Source organism: Salpingoeca rosetta (assembly GCF_000188695.1).
Source record: "Salpingoeca rosetta unplaced genomic scaffold supercont1.6, whole genome shotgun sequence".
Lineage (NCBI taxonomy): Eukaryota > Choanoflagellata > Craspedida > Salpingoecidae > Salpingoeca > Salpingoeca rosetta.
This window is the reverse complement of record NW_004754928.1, coordinates 1,705,201-1,720,315: the sequence shown is the minus strand read 5'-3', so window position 1 is coordinate 1,720,315 and position 15,115 is coordinate 1,705,201. Positions and strand designations below refer to the sequence as shown.

The window sequence follows — 15,115 nt, the reverse complement described above, 5'->3', positions numbered from 1 at the left end:
TGAGATTTGATTGCACAAAACCCAAACAAACAAACAAACAAACCAGCCAGCCAGTGATTGCTTCGTCGTGCTTGTGCTGTTCGTGCTGCGCTGTGTTGGCTTCCAACCAGATCACACACCACTCATTTTTCCTTTTTTGCCTCACTCACGTCACACCTACCTGCCTGTCTTCTTCTCGCTCTCCGATCTCTGTGATCTCTCCAACGCACACACACACGCTCTCCCACAGTGCTTGTGCTCACCACCAAACAAGAAGAACCAGCTAACACCCCCCAACTCGAAGATGTCCATGATGCGATTCGCTCGTATGAAGCAGGCCTCCGCTGCCTTGCTGGGTGCTGCTGGCCGTTGCCGTGGCTCACCACAAGCCGTGCTTGCTGCTGCTGGCGTTCGCCTCTTCCACTGCCCCGTCAGCGAGCAGGTTGTGGGCGACATTGAGCTCACAGACGAAGACATCAACGCCTACGATCGCAAAGGTGTGCTTGTGTGTGTGTGTGTGTGTGTGTGCTTGTGTGCGTGTGTGTATGTGTGTGTGTGTGTCTGTGTGTGCCTCCGCTTGTACTGCGATTCAAACGGATAGCTTACTGACCGTTTGTTACTCACCATCCCCCATACATACACACAGGATTCATTCGGGTGCCGCAGATCCTGAGCGCATCGCAGCTCGAGAAGTGGCGCACGGCCGTGGACGAGGTTCGTCATCATCAAAGAGACAACAAGGACAGCCGCATCAGCATGCACGCATGCTTCACAGCCGTACCTGCACTATCGATCCCCTTTATTGTCTCCTGCCACAACATGCCTTTGTATCCTGCCTTCTCGCCTCACAACCCTTTGCCGTCACCCTTCACAGGCTGTTGCTGAGCGTGCAAACAGCCCTGTCACCCACGGCGCTGAGGAGGAGCGTGCAGACAATGTATGCTCAAAGCGAGGGGATATCAAGCGCTCTTGATTCTTTGATTGCTTTTGATCTTGGTGCTTGTGCACATCATCGCTCAAACTATGGCTTGTTGCCTGCCTCTTCGAACACGCCGTGTCTTGCTTTGCTCACGCTCGTGCGTGCTCTTTGCCCTTTCGTCGCCACCCCCATCGCTATCCACCCCTCCTCACCGCCATGACAGGTCTTCCTGCAGCGCGTCAACCTGTGGGAGACGCATGAGTCGCTGGCCACCATCCTGTCCAATGCCAAAGAAGTGCTGGGGCGTATGGCCTGCCAGCTTGAGGGCATCTCCGGCGTTCGCGTGTACCACGACCGCGCCATGTGCGTTGTTGGGCATTGATGCTTCTTGACGTGCCTACGTGCTTGCATGCAAGCGCTCGTGGTGCAACCACGAATGCATAGACGCACCTACTTTGCGATTGCCCTTGGCACGCACTGGCAGTTTGTTTGCACGCCTCCCTTAACATTCTTGTTACTGGTTGCTTGCAAGCACAGGTACGAGCCCGCGTTTGCCGATCAGCTGCCCTGGACGGTTGACATGCCCCACTGGTCCTTCACATCCCCGCACGCGCTCTCCATCTGGATTGCCCTCGACGACATCACGCCAGAGAGCGGTTGCATGTACTTTCTCCCAGGTAGGGTGCGTGTATGTGCTTGTACCTTTGTGTGCGTGCGTGTGTGTATGCGTGTGTGTGTATGTATGTGTGTGTGTGTGTGTGCGTGCGCGTGCTTTGGTGTCTACATTGCGCCTTCTGACAACCACCTCACCCTTTCTCGTCCTTTCTCGTGCTCGTTTGTGTCAGGGAGCCACAAGATCATCGAAGAAGTTGCCCAACGCGAGGGCAAGTACCGCGACGTTGGCCGCGGAAAGTACATGCGCAAGGTATGCCACCAGCACACGCGTGCTTGTGTGCCCTTGTGTGCACGCTGGTTACATCACGCATCTTTTTGCTTTCACCTGTGCCTCACACGCCCTCACGCTTGCATGCGTGCGCGTGTCAGATCTTTGATGAGGTGCCTGAACTGCTCGAATCGGGCAAGGACGCAATGGCGGTGGATCTCAAGGCCGGCGACTGCATCTTCCACAATGGTCAGCAGTGCACTGTTGACGTGCTGTTGATGCGCTGTTGACGTGCTGTTGACGCGCTGTTGATGTGTCGTTGATGTGTTGTTGATGTGCAAGCAACGACAGCCACACAGTGTAGCGAAGACAATGAAAGGAAGGGAAGAGGGAACTTGTTTCGCTCTGCGGCGTTTCTTCCGTCTGATAATGTATTTCTTCCGTGTGATAATGTACTCGTGTTTGTTTCACACACACACACACAATGAATTGCTTGATGCAGGCCGTGTCGTGTATGCCTCGGGCCCGAACATGACCTCCAGTCCGCGCCGCGCCATGACCATCCAGGTACGCAGCAGCTGTTGCTTGCAGGCATGCAATTGGAGGGGTTGGCAAGGTGAACCCATATGTGCGCTTGCGAGGCTGTCCGTGCCTTTGGTGTCTTACATCATTAGCTTTCATGCGCTCACGCACACACAACACACGCGTGCATGCATGCACGCTCTACTTCTTGCTGCTCTGGCCTTTTGGTCCGTGTTCAGCTGATGCCATTTGGGTGCACCTTCAACGGCCGCCGCAGCTTCCTCACTGAGGAGGAATTCAAGGCCCTCAAGGTGCCGTTCACTCGTGCTCGCTTGCTTGCACGTGTATTTGCACGTGTATTTGCACGTGAATTTGCACGTGTGTGTGTGTGTCACGTGCATGATCAGTGAACGCTGCTGCTGCTGGTGGTGGTGGTGGTGGTGGTGGTGGTGGTGGTGGTGGTGGTGGTGGTGTGCGCAAGTGAAGCTGTGATATGCTCTTGCTCACTAACTCACCCCTCCCCACCCGCACACTTGCTCATCCCACCGCCCCACCTTACAAATGCGATGTGTGAGAACAGGTTGGGGACAGCCTTGACGATGACAAGAGCCATCCCATCCTGTACACCGTGCCAGAGGAGCAGGACACCAGCAGCAGCGCGTAATGTCCCTGCTCACCCCACTGACGCGTGGGGACACTTTGACGCACGTGAATGGAGTTAACAGCAGTCGGCGTGCCAGTCCGTGGTTGTGGGTGGTTGGCATGTACACGCCCGCGTGTCTTGAAGACACATCCCAATTGCCCCCCCCCCTGTGTGTCTGTGTGTCACGCTGTATTCCTTGATTTTTTCTTTCTTTCTTTTCTGAGTGGTTTCCTTTTTCTGCAAAATGATTGCATTCATTGTTGTATGTGATGGGTGCCCTGTTTGCTTGCCTGCTTTGCGTTGATGCTGCTGCTGCTGCTGTTGCTGCTGCTGTCAATACCCAAAACCAAATCAAACAACACCAGATTGAATACACGTGTGTGTGTGTGTGTGTGTGTGTCAGCATGACCAGAATCAACACAGAGAAAAGGGGAAGAAGCACGTTGTTGTTGTTGTTGTTGTTGTTGTTGTTGTTGTTGTTGTTGTTGTTGTTGTTGTTGTTGTTGTTGTTGTTGTTGTTGTTGTTGTTGTTGTTGTGGTGGTGGTGGTGGTGGTGAAGTGAAGTGAAGAAGTGACGGCTGCTTGTGACGGATCAAGTGTCACATGCCATCACATGTCACGGGTTGTACGCGGGCCAGTTCTTGTCTGCAAGGAAGAACTGCAGCATCGACTGCGCCGCCTGTGGTTTGAACTCCGGCACCTGATGATTATGGTCGTGGTGATGGTGGTGATGAGTAACTCGAAGAGGTTCAGTACAGCGTGCTTGGTGGCAAGCAACATGACACAGTTGCAAAACACACACACACATGCACACAAGTACACACATGTACACACACACACACACACACACACACACACACACACACACACACACGAGCACACACCATATGGCCGCTGCCACGAATGGTGAGGTAATGGAAGTTGCTCTCGTAACCTGGTGTCCAACAATTGAGAGGGTGTGTGTTGTGTGTGCGAGCGTGTATCAGCGATTGGTGGCCATTACTCGTACACGCCGCACTCACAACCTCATACCCGCCGCACTCACAACAGCGGACATGAACACCGTCAATGGGATCGTTTTCTTGACGTCTTGTTCTCCTCAACACTTTCATCCCTCCTTAATCACCACCACCACCACAACCACCACCACCCACCACCACCCATGATCACCCATCACCACCCATCCGCATCAATAACAGCGTCGTCAGCGCACCAAAGACGTAGCCAGCGACTTGTTTCTTTCCGTCCAGCGTCCACGGCCGCCACGTCTCTGTCTCGCGCAGACCCTGACGATGATCGATGATCGTAGTGGAGATGACGAGGTTGTGGTGGTGGTGGTGGTGGCAGCGGTGTTGACGGTGTTGACGGTGAGGGTAGTGACGAGGTGTTGAAGAGAACAGGGGTAATTGAGGCAATAGTGCTGAACCGCCCATGAATGAACAGCAGCACATCAACGCACACACACACACACACACACCTCACACACTCTCATACGCACACACTCTCATACACACACTCATCAACACATACAAGCATACACACACACCTTTGAGTCAAAGTACTGGACGTATTTGTCCTGCGTGACAAAGGAGTTGATGCCAGGGCTGTTGCCGTGTTGGTGTGTTGCCGTTGGAGTTGCAGAGAGGTGGTGAGGCATCGGAGAAGGAGGGAAGGAGCAAGTGTGCGGGAACAACGCACACGAACGAACACACAATGCCATTCAAACGCAATGTCATTCACATACACGCGCACACATTCACAAACACGCACACATATTCACAAACAAGGTCAGTCACATAAACACAGTCTTGAAACGCACTCTGTGTCGCCGTTGTAGACGAGAACACGAAGACTGGTGTTGCGGACAACATGTTCGTAGAAGGGAAGCAGGTCTGGCTCTGTCAGGGAATACTTCATGCCGGCGCCGTTGTCGCCGTTGAAAAACGTGGAGGAAACGGGCACGTGAAGCGCCTGGCGGGCTTCCGTCAGGTTGACCCAGATGTTCAAGGCGTCGCCTGGGCAAGGATAGTCGTTCAGGGCACCGCCCACGCCCATCCCAACCGCGGAGGACCAGTATTGCCTGGAGGAGGAAGGGTTGGGTGCAAACACGTGCTGCGCGTAACACGTGTCATAGAGGTTGTAGCCGTAATATCCGCCAATCTCCGTGTTCATCTGCTGGATGAGGGCATGACAGGCAGTGGACAGGTTGCCTTGCTTCAACTCCGTTTCTGTACACGTGCTCTGAATGGAGTTGTACAGCCTGCATTTGCGAGATGGGTATGTGTGTGTGTGTTTGAGTTGCTTGAATGCGCGCGTGTTTGTGCAATATTCGGCACTTCCTTCATCCAACACACAAATAAACACACGTGCACACACGTGCATACACACTTGTTGCTGAACTGGCCGTGTCCGTGCATAAACTCGACGTTCCAATACGGACCGCCGCTCGGGCCACACAGCACCTGTAGCCAAGCAACAGGGGTGGAGGGAAGAGATGAATGCGTGCGTGTGTGTGTGTGTGCGTGAGGGGTGGGGGTGTTGTGAGCGTTGGAGAAGGAGAACTGACCATGCTGCTGTGGTGCTTGCAGGCAAAAAACAGCGAGCGAAGTTGTGCAGGTGTCGATCGCAATAGGGAGCAGCAACAAACAGACAGAGCAACGAACATTAAACAGTCAAAGACACATACACACACACATACACAAATACACACACACATACACACACATACACACGCCTACCTCGGTGCCGAGGCAGCCGTCGCCAACAGCGAATCCCTTCAAATTCAGCCCGCGCGGGTCATTCACTGGCGAATGTAACATTTGCACATTATAAGAGCGTGTGCGTGTGCATGTGTGTGTGCATGTGTGTGTGTGTGTGTTTGTGTCTGGGTATATCGGCACTGCGCAGGCGAACGTGTGCGTCTGTCACATCACGCTGTCCATCACATCCCATCGCATCTCATTCAACATCACATTCAACATCACATTCAACATCACCTCCCATCACATCCCATCACATCGCATCACAGCTTACGGATGGCGCGGACGATGGTGGGGACGTACACGCCGGCATAGCTCTCGCCTGCAGCAGACAGTATTGTATGCAGTGAGCAGTGGGCAGGTTGCAGGTGATGTGCATGTGTGCACGTGTGTGCAATGACGTAGCACCGGTGAGGGAAGTAACAATGAGAGGGCACTCACAAACGTGGAACGCGCATAACAGAGAATGGAATGGCAGAATTGGTGTGCAATAACACCTATCGACACACACACACACACACACACACACACACACACACACACACACACACACACACACACACACACACACGCACACACACACACACACACCATACGCACACACCACACACACCACACACCACACACCAGACCTGTGATGTACATGTCGAGGTGGGCGTAGTCGGGCATCTGCTTGATCCATTCGGAGAGCATGGCGTGGTTGGCGGTGGCCACCAGGGAGTCGTTCCACGCGCCTGATGGGTGCAGCCAGCGCGCAAGTGGTGGGCGGTAGCACGAGTGGGGTTATGAGAGATGGGAAACAGATATGAAGGTGGGTTTCGAGCGTTGATGGTGATGGAAAATAAGCGTTCAGGCACAGACACACACAGACACACACATACATACACACACAGACGCACACACGCACACACGCACACACACACACACACACACACACACACCAAACCAAACAACAACAGAGCAGCAGACCGCAGGAGTCGCCGTTGCCTGTGGGGCCGACGGGATCGCAATACGAGAAGCCAACGGGTGGCGGGTTGTCAATCACCAGCACATTCGCAAACTGCACTCAAAGCAAGGCGCTTGTACAATGAGACGATGCTTCGACACAGGAGTGTGTGTATGTGTATGTGTGTGGGTGTGCCGTTGCGGTAGGTGATCGGGTGTCATGACAGTGTCATTCCACGATGCACATGGCGAGTGTCTGCGAGTTTGTGGCTGTCTTTTCGCTGCCTCCACCCACCACGCCACTTCTTCAGCCATTGTGTCACCTTGGTCCAGCTGTACTCGTTGGGGATGAGGGCAGGCACGCCCGTTTCGTTGTAGTGCTGCATGGAGAGCTCGTTCAGCCTGAGCGGGCCAAACTCAACAAACAAGCCGTACAGCGATGACGCCCCCTGTGAGCAGCAGCAGCATCATGCGTCACGACAAGTGAATGTGGATGGATAGCCTCGTACAGTGAAATACACCATACATGCACAGAGCAACGAGCAGTGCACACGTGCGCATAACGATGAAGCCAGCTCACCAAAAGGACACTACTACCCACACAAAAAGTACACAACAGCACATCACAGCCTCAGGCTTTGATGCCTCCACCCTCCCCATCCCATGCCGCACTCACCGGTCCGCCCTGATACCAGACAACAAGCGGGTCGTTCTTTGGATCCCGTTCGCTCTCCAGCAGAATCCAGTGCACCATGCATCGTTCCATTGGGATATCTAGCCAGAGGCCAACATGGTGACGTCAGTGGAAGTGATCATGGATGGCATTGGTCGCACCTGCACGAATTCGCGATGCTTGTCTGATACTCTTCTGTCTGTACCTTCGGATAAACATCGAACACACTGCTTCCACGCCCATCATGTAACTTGAGCCGACGCACATCCAGTTGCATCAACACACAGACACACACACACATCAAAACAAACACACACACACACATACACACGCACACACACACACATGTCAACTACGCACCCTGGTGGAGTCCCGGCTGGTGTGTAGCCGCTGAAGATGCGGCTGGGCAGCTTGTCATCCCAGCCAGGCAGAGATGTCACCTCATGCACACTGCCACCAGCAGCGCTTGCAGCAGCACCCACAGCAGCAGCACAGCCAAGAAGCAGCAGCGCTGCAGCGGTGCAAACAAACACAGACCTCGTCATCATATCGTGTGGTGGCCGCAATCGAATCAACAAAAATACATTTCATGGTGTCGTGCTGTCAGCCAAGCCAAGCCACGCAGCAAAGAAAGCACAACAGCGCACCAACAGCAGCCAGCCATGGACTTTGTGCGGCGGGCGTATCGCCGCTATCGCAAGTGGAAGATACCAGCGGAGAAGAAGGAAAACCTCATGTCTGTGCTGAACATCTCCAACAAGATGGCGGAGATTGTGGTCATGCTTCTGTCCATCTACCTGATTTCGGATCTTCACGACGTCCCCCGTTCATGCAGGTGTGTGTGTGTGTGTGTTTGTGTGTGTGTGTGCGTGTGTTTGTATTTGCATGTGTGTTTGTGTGTGTTCATTGTTTTGCATATGTGTGTGTGAGTGTGAGACTGCAGCTCGCGGTGTTGCCTTTCATGTGCACTTGCATAGACCTTGTGCGCAAACTGCGTTTGCACTTTGCATGTTTCCTTCGTTCCCACACCCACGACCATCTCTTTCTGCATTGAATTAGGCACATTGACTGCCTGAACCTCTACGCGAGCTTGTCCGACAGCGCTGAGCCTGACTTCTTCGTGCGCGCCGTACGTTCAGTTTGGCTTCTTTCTCCCTTCTTTCCCTGTTCTCACGTCAGGCGAGCGCATGCGTAAAGTTTCCCCTCTGCTGATGTCACACACATAACACACACCGTTACTCGTACCACCTTTCACGCAAACAACCACACAAAACACACGCTGTTGCGCATACACACACACACACACACACACACACACCACACCACACCACACACACACACACGCACACACACACACACGCACACACACACACACACACACACACACACACACACACACACAGACTCTCGCAGCAGCGCGAGGCATGCCGGTTCTCGTTTGCCAACCCCGCCCTGATTGAGGAAGCCCAGAAGGCCGGTTTGCTGACACCCAAAATTAATGCGACGTATGAGGCGATGATCGCGTATTGCGAATGCTTGCTCATCACACACCCGGACCCCGTCTACTGCAACTTTGACGTCGCGCGCGGCATCTTCTTTGCCTGGAGCATCCTGTGCATCTCCATCATGGAGATGTCGACCACCGTGCGCGGGTTCCGCTCACCGCTCATCCGCCTGTTCAGCTTCTGCATCATCTTCCTCCTCTTCGGGGTAGCACTGGCCTACTTCCGCGGCGCCTTGCGAGAGTGCGGCTCGTTTGACTTTCGCATCAACTTCCGCGTCATCCGCGCAACGTGCACCGCGTCCCTCATCATCATGATCTTCATCGCCTGCGCGGAGATGATTGCATGGCGGCGCGCATATGCCAAGGCCGTGCTGCGCTTCCAGGACACGAGCCACTACAACGACGACGGCGACCTCACAGCCAAGCTGGGCAACGTGTCCATGGGCGGGACCTCCCTCGGATCCGCCCTCGCCTCCACCGTCACCAGCAGCACTGCCGCCGCTGCCCCACACTCCACGCGCGTCACGTTTGCAGACGACGTGGTGGTTGAGGGAAACGGTAGCGCGTATGGGCGTGGTCACAGCAATGGCAGTGGCAGCGGAAAGCGGCGCGTGCGGAAGGTTGTGCGGCGACAGGACACGTACGACTTCAGCGCCTTTGACAACAGTGACAACAGCGAGGACGATGAAGGCCCCTCGGACACCGAGCATGACGACGACGATGATGACATCTTTGACTACCGTCGCGAAGGATGAAGAGGAGGAGGCGGATGAGGATGGGAACGGCGGTGGGGTGTTCCCAGGGATGCAGAGAGGGATGCAGAGAGGAACAGGTGGGCTGTCGCCTGATCAGTGGGACGAGCCAGACGCACACCTCCTCGCTTCCTCAAAGGACTCGCTCAGCCAATCTCTCCTCTAGCTTCGTGCTGCGTGTGTTTTTGTTTGTTCATTTGCTTGCTTGTTTGTTTGCGTTTGTTTGTTTGCTTGCTTGTTTGTTTGTGTGTTGTGTGCGTTTGTTTGTTTGTTTGTGTGTGTGTGTGTTTGTTTGTGTGTGTGTGTGTGTGTGTGTGTGTGTGTGTGTGTGTGTGTGTGTGTGGATAATAGACTTTGACATGTGTTCACCCGTGGGTGAGTGAGTGAATTGGGTGTTGTGATGCATGTGCTAGCTGCTTTAACGAACGGTCATCGTGTTGTTGATGTTGCTTTTTCCTGTGCTCTTGGCTGCGTTGCTCTATTCCCACATCCCAATGAATGAAAAAAGGGAGGAAGAAAGCACGGACGGCGCTGCTGCTGCTGCTGCTGAGCGAAGACCAGCAGACAGCCTCACATCACAGCAGTCTTGGCTCAGCAGCCAGTTTCCTTTTCACAACAGCACAAAATGTGTTCTATGTCGGCTGTTTTCTGCTGACTCGGCATTTTCTGGCCTGCGTCAACCGTTGGCCGCCAAATTTTCGAAAAACGGCAAACGACGACACCAACCCATATCAACACCAGCCAGCACCATCCACACAGCACCCACACATCAACACCTGGCAGGATGTCTGAGGGTGCAAGCGGCGGCAGCGGCGCAGATGGCCGCACCCCGCGCCTCATGATCACCAAGATGCGGCTTGAAAATTTCAAGTCATACTACGGCGTGCAGGAAGTCGGCCCGTTCCACAAGGCAAGTGGTTGTGTGTGCGTGTGTGTATGTGTATGTGTGTGTGTGTGTTGGTGCTGTGCTTCTGTGTGTGCTTGGTGTGCGGGGAGATGTGTAAACGTGTGTGTGTGTGTCATCAGCTACCATACACACGTGTGCCGGAGTGCACTCGGCACAATGTAGTTCACCCACACCGCAAACAACAACAACAACAACGATCAACATTGTTTCTGTGTCGACCAACTGACGAAACTAAACGACACGCATGTGCTGTGTTCCACGTTTGGTGATGTGCAGTGCTTTTCCGCTGTGGTTGGCCCCAACGGCAGTGGCAAGTCCAACGTCATCGACGCCATGCTGTTTGTGTTTGGCTTCCGGGCCAAGAAGATCCGCCAAGCCAAGCTCAAGGACCTCATCCACAACTCCGAGCACCACCAGAACCTGCCCAGCTGCCGCGTCAGCGTCTTCATGCAGGAGATCCTCGACAGGGTAAGCGTGGCTACAATGTGCGCTTTCGTGTGTGTGTGTGTGTGTGTGTGTTTAGGTGTGGAAGGGCGGTGGGGTGGGGCAGCAACACACGTATCAAGCCGAACATGACTATTACACACCTGACACCGAAAAAACAAGACACGCGCGTGCAAACACACACACACACACACACATTCACACCCATACACACTCTCTCACGCACATACGTTCGCGACCCCTTTCTGCGCACGCGCTACGATTGCGTGCAATCCAGGATGACGGCGGGTTTGACATTGTGCCTGACTCTGAGCTGGTGGTTGCACGCGAGGCCACGTCCAGCAGCCAGTCGTTCTACTACCTCAACGGCAAGAAGCGCACCTTTGGCGAGATTGCGGACGTGTTGCGGTCAAAGGGCATCGACCTGGACCACAACCGCTTTCTCATCCTGCAGGGCGAGGTGGAGCAGATTGCCATGATGAAACCAAAGGCGCAGAACGAACACGACGTCGGCCTGCTCGAATACCTCGAGGACATCATCGGGTGAGTCGAGTCGTTGTTGTTGTTGTTGCTGCTGCTGCTGCTGCTGCTGTTGTCGTTGTTGTGGGGAGTTTTGTGCGTGTGAGGATGCCCGATGCGCTTGCAGTGCTTCATTGTTACCTCCACCACACACCTACCCGCTCTTTCATTACCTCGCATGCACGCACACACACACACACAACATCACTCATATTATCACTCACAACATCACAATCTCACGCTGGATGTCATCAGGTCCGTGCGCTTCAAAGAGGACATTGCCAAGCACGAGCTCATGCTTGAAGAACTCAACGAGAAGCGCAACGAAAAACTCTCGCGCGTGCACGTACGTTGATGAACACACCATGAGCAACGACGCGCACACGCACGCATCGGTGGTGATCTTGGATATGTTCTGCATGATGCGAGGAAAGGAGACAGTGAACAGGATGGTTCGCTTGCAATTTGCCCGCGCTTTCGTCTCTCACGCGCAACACACACACACACACACACACACACTCACTCACTCTCTCTCTCTCTCTCTCTCTCTCTCTCTCTCTCTCTCTTTCTCTATCTCTCTCTTTCTCTCTCCCCCGGCAGGTGGTTGAGGAGGAGAAGAACGCGCTCGAGGCCGGAAAGAAGGAAGCGGAGGCGTACCTGATGCAAGAAAATGAGCTGACGATGCTGCGGTCCAAGCTCTTCCAGTGCCACCTTCACCAGGCAACAGAGAACCTGGAACAGCTGCAGGAGCAGGCCGACGCGAAGCGGCGCGCGGTGAAGGATGCCAAGCAGGAGATGAAGACTGTTCTGCACGAGTCCAAAGGCATTCAGAAGCAGTATGAGAAGGACAAGCGGGAGTATGACAGTTTGAAAAAGGCGGCAGAGAAGGCCAAGGCTGACTTTATCGCATACGAACGCAAGGACATCAAGCACAAGGAGGTGAGTGCATGTATGGAGTTTTTGGGACGGCCTCGTGCCGTTTGTTTAGCAGTGCTTGTTGCCATGATCTCATCACCCGTCGGCACGAACGCATGCACGCACACTCACTTGCACAACAATGCACACACACTCACACACACACATACACACTCGCACACATATTTACACAATGCCAGGACATGAAGCACAACAAGACCAAGCTGAAGCGCATTGAGAAATCGATGCAGAAGGACGAGAAGGCGCTTAACGAGGCCACGTCACAGGTGACAGCTGCCCAGGACGACGTGTCACGGTTGACAGATGAGATTAAGGGCCTTGAAGTTTCCCTGAGCAAGGAGGAGAAGGTCCTCGAGAGCCTCTACAACGAGTTTGAGGTGAGGTGTGCACGTGTGTGTGTGTGTGTGTGTGTGTGTGTGTGTGTGTGTGTGTGTGTGTGTGTGTGTGTGTGTGTGTGGAGGGGTAAGGCTTGCATGTTGCATCACGAACGTGAACACGTCCCTTCATTGCCTTCGCGCTCACCTGCTGCTTGTTGTCCCCTTCGTTCACACACACACGCACACACATACACACCACCGCCACCAGGACGACCGCCTTGCTGTGCAGCAGCGGCTGCATGAGAAGCAGGAGGCGCTCGTACCGCTGAGCAGCGCACGCGACAACGCCGCCGCAGCATATGACATCAAGAAGTCCGAACGCGATCTCTTGACGAAAGGTGCGCGCGACATTGAGGCGCAGCTGCAGGAGGCAACGGAGGGCCTGGCACACGCGCGGGCAACGTTGAAGGAGCGAAAGGGCGAGCTTGTGACTCTGGCTGCCCGCAAGAAGAAGCTCGAGGCTGAGGTGCCTGCCGCTGAGAAGCAGTTGCGGGTGCTGGCGAAGAACCAGGGCCCGCTTGATGACGAGGTGTCGACGCGGCGCATGAAGCTTGAGGAGCGCCGGTCTGCCTCGCAGGCGCAGCACACGACCAACCGCGTGCTTGAAGCGCTGAAGGAACGGGCGCGACGGGGCAAGATCACAGGCTTCCACGGCCGTCTTGGAAGCCTTGGTGCCATTGATGACAAGTATGACTGCGCTGTGACGACGGCGTGCGGCGCCCTCAACCACCTTGTTGTCGACACTGTTGAGCAGGGGCAGCAGTGTGTTGAGTTTCTCCGCAAGCACAACGTTGGTCGCGCGACGTTTATCATCCTGGAGAAGATTCAGCATCTTGCTGCACAGGCCGACAAGCCCTTCAACGCGCCGGCGCCACGCCTCTACGACCTCATTCGCGTCAAGGTGAGGGCGGATGAGGATTAGGAGGGATGGAGGTGAAGATGATGCGTGTGTGTGTGTGTGTGTGTGTGTGTGTGTGTGTGTGTGTGTGTGTGTGTGTGTGTGTGTGTGTGTGAACGCTTTGCATCACCCTTGCCTCTGCATTGCGCTTGTAGTCCTCTGCCTCGCGTGAATTCAAACACACGCACGCACATACAATGCTCACTTGCAATATTGACATGAAACCACGCGCACGGATGACAGGACGACAAGTTCAAGGTCGCCTTCTACCACGCCCTGCGGGACACGCTTGTTGCGCCTTCGCTCGATGACGCCACCTCCATCGCGTACCAGGGCAAGCGCGCTCGATACCGCGTTGTCACGCTCAAGGGACAGCTGATTGACACGAGCGGAACCATGTCTGGTGGCGGAAACAAGGTACCGTAGTGATGGTGGTGATGGTGATGGTGATGGAGATCCAGGGTGGGAGATTGTATGTTCTTTACATTCGTGTTTGTCATGCGCACTTGTTTCGATCATTTGCACACGTAGCACTCACTCTGGTCATCCTCACTGTCTCCATGCACGCACACGTGCGCGTGTGCGTGTGTTCAGGTGCAGCGTGGCGGGATGTCGTCGACGTTGGCGGAGGAGGTGTCTCCGGCGGAACTCGAGTCGCTTGAGCGCGAGTTGGAGCAGCTGGTGCAGCGGCAACGTAAGGCCCGCGAGCAGCGCAGCACCTGGGAGGAGGCCGTTGGTGCCGCAAAGCGCGAGCTGGCCACCGTCACGGCGAATGCGCAGCGCTGTCAGCAGGAGATTGACAGTCTGACGGCCAAGATTGACGCCCTCACGGAGAAGGTGTGTGTCTGTGTGTGTGTCTGTGTGTGTCTGTGTGTGTGTCTGTGTGTGTGTCTGTGTGTGTCTGTGTGACTAACACAGTTGTGCATGGTGATGGGATGGGCTGCTTGTTCCTTATTCCCGGTTCAATGCCATATACACTCACGGCCCACCTCCCACTTCACTCGCTCTTCCCTTCCCCACTTGTTCCTTCTTCATTCTGCGTTGTTGCTTTCCAGATTGCGACGCTTGAGGAGCAGGCGAAGACGGTGGAGAACAACGAGGCCGCGCTCGCTGCTGTGGAGAAGGAGCTGGCAGCGCTGGGCAAGAAGCGTGATTCCGCTGCAGCCAAGGCAGAGAAGGTGGAGCACGAGATTGCTGCACTTGAGGAAGAGCTGGCAAACGTCGGCGGTGTCAGGGTCAAGGCACAGCGCGCCAAGGTGCGAGTTGGATTTGTAATGACGGGGGGAGGGCAGGGGTGTTGGTGTGTATGTATGCGCTTGTGCGTGTTGTCGTGATGGTGCTTTCGTGCATGTTGTTAGTTGTGCGGGATTGTGTATTTCGCATGGTGAGCATCAAACACCCGTCGTTTGCAGCCTCGCACTTCTAACACTCGACAAACACTCCACCACCAACAAC

The 15,115-nt window shown here is 54.7% G+C and overlaps 4 protein-coding genes across 4 annotated transcripts in view; 3 read left to right on the top strand and 1 right to left on the bottom strand.

Annotated features, from left to right (window-relative positions):
• Window positions 1-126: 126 nt before the first annotated feature.
• On the top strand, window positions 127-3,311 carry PTSG_02975 (uncharacterized protein). The gene is made up of 10 exons (XM_004996433.1): window positions 127-476; window positions 626-693; window positions 854-916; window positions 1,122-1,261; window positions 1,436-1,575; window positions 1,744-1,823; window positions 1,943-2,030; window positions 2,284-2,348; window positions 2,543-2,614; window positions 2,884-3,311. The coding sequence occupies exons 1-10, from the start codon at window positions 284-286 to the stop codon at window positions 2,965-2,967; spliced, it is 993 nt and encodes a 330-aa protein (XP_004996490.1). The 5' UTR covers window positions 127-283; the 3' UTR covers window positions 2,968-3,311.
• Window positions 3,312-3,562: 251 nt separating this feature from the next.
• Window positions 3,563-7,741, bottom strand: PTSG_02974 (uncharacterized protein; the record flags this gene model as incomplete). The annotated part of the gene is made up of 13 exons (XM_004996432.1): window positions 3,563-3,646; window positions 3,831-3,880; window positions 4,160-4,232; window positions 4,493-4,550; window positions 4,766-5,206; window positions 5,335-5,408; window positions 5,685-5,749; window positions 5,980-6,027; window positions 6,338-6,439; window positions 6,675-6,765; window positions 6,974-7,099; window positions 7,327-7,424; window positions 7,684-7,741. The coding sequence occupies 13 exons, from the start codon at window positions 7,739-7,741 to the stop codon at window positions 3,563-3,565; spliced, it is 1,368 nt and encodes a 455-aa protein (XP_004996489.1).
• A 244-nt stretch (window positions 7,742-7,985) lies between these two features.
• PTSG_02973 (uncharacterized protein) lies at window positions 7,986-9,582 on the top strand (the record flags this gene model as incomplete). Its single annotated transcript, XM_004996431.1, has 3 exons — window positions 7,986-8,158; window positions 8,383-8,452; window positions 8,737-9,582. The coding sequence occupies 3 exons, from the start codon at window positions 7,986-7,988 to the stop codon at window positions 9,580-9,582; spliced, it is 1,089 nt and encodes a 362-aa protein (XP_004996488.1).
• A 670-nt stretch (window positions 9,583-10,252) lies between these two features.
• The window catches only part of PTSG_02972 (Smc4l1 protein), an 8,480-nt gene continuing 3,617 nt past the window's right edge, over window positions 10,253-15,115 (top strand). Inside the window, exons 1-10 of the mRNA XM_004996430.1 lie at window positions 10,253-10,489; window positions 10,763-10,954; window positions 11,208-11,473; window positions 11,705-11,795; window positions 12,050-12,388; window positions 12,565-12,762; window positions 12,971-13,663; window positions 13,904-14,077; window positions 14,255-14,497; window positions 14,716-14,916. Of these exons, the coding sequence (XP_004996487.1) occupies window positions 10,364-10,489; window positions 10,763-10,954; window positions 11,208-11,473; window positions 11,705-11,795; window positions 12,050-12,388; window positions 12,565-12,762; window positions 12,971-13,663; window positions 13,904-14,077; window positions 14,255-14,497; window positions 14,716-14,916 (2,523 nt within the window). The 5' untranslated portion in view covers window positions 10,253-10,363. The remainder of the gene's footprint in view (window positions 10,490-10,762; window positions 10,955-11,207; window positions 11,474-11,704; window positions 11,796-12,049; window positions 12,389-12,564; window positions 12,763-12,970; window positions 13,664-13,903; window positions 14,078-14,254; window positions 14,498-14,715; window positions 14,917-15,115) is intronic.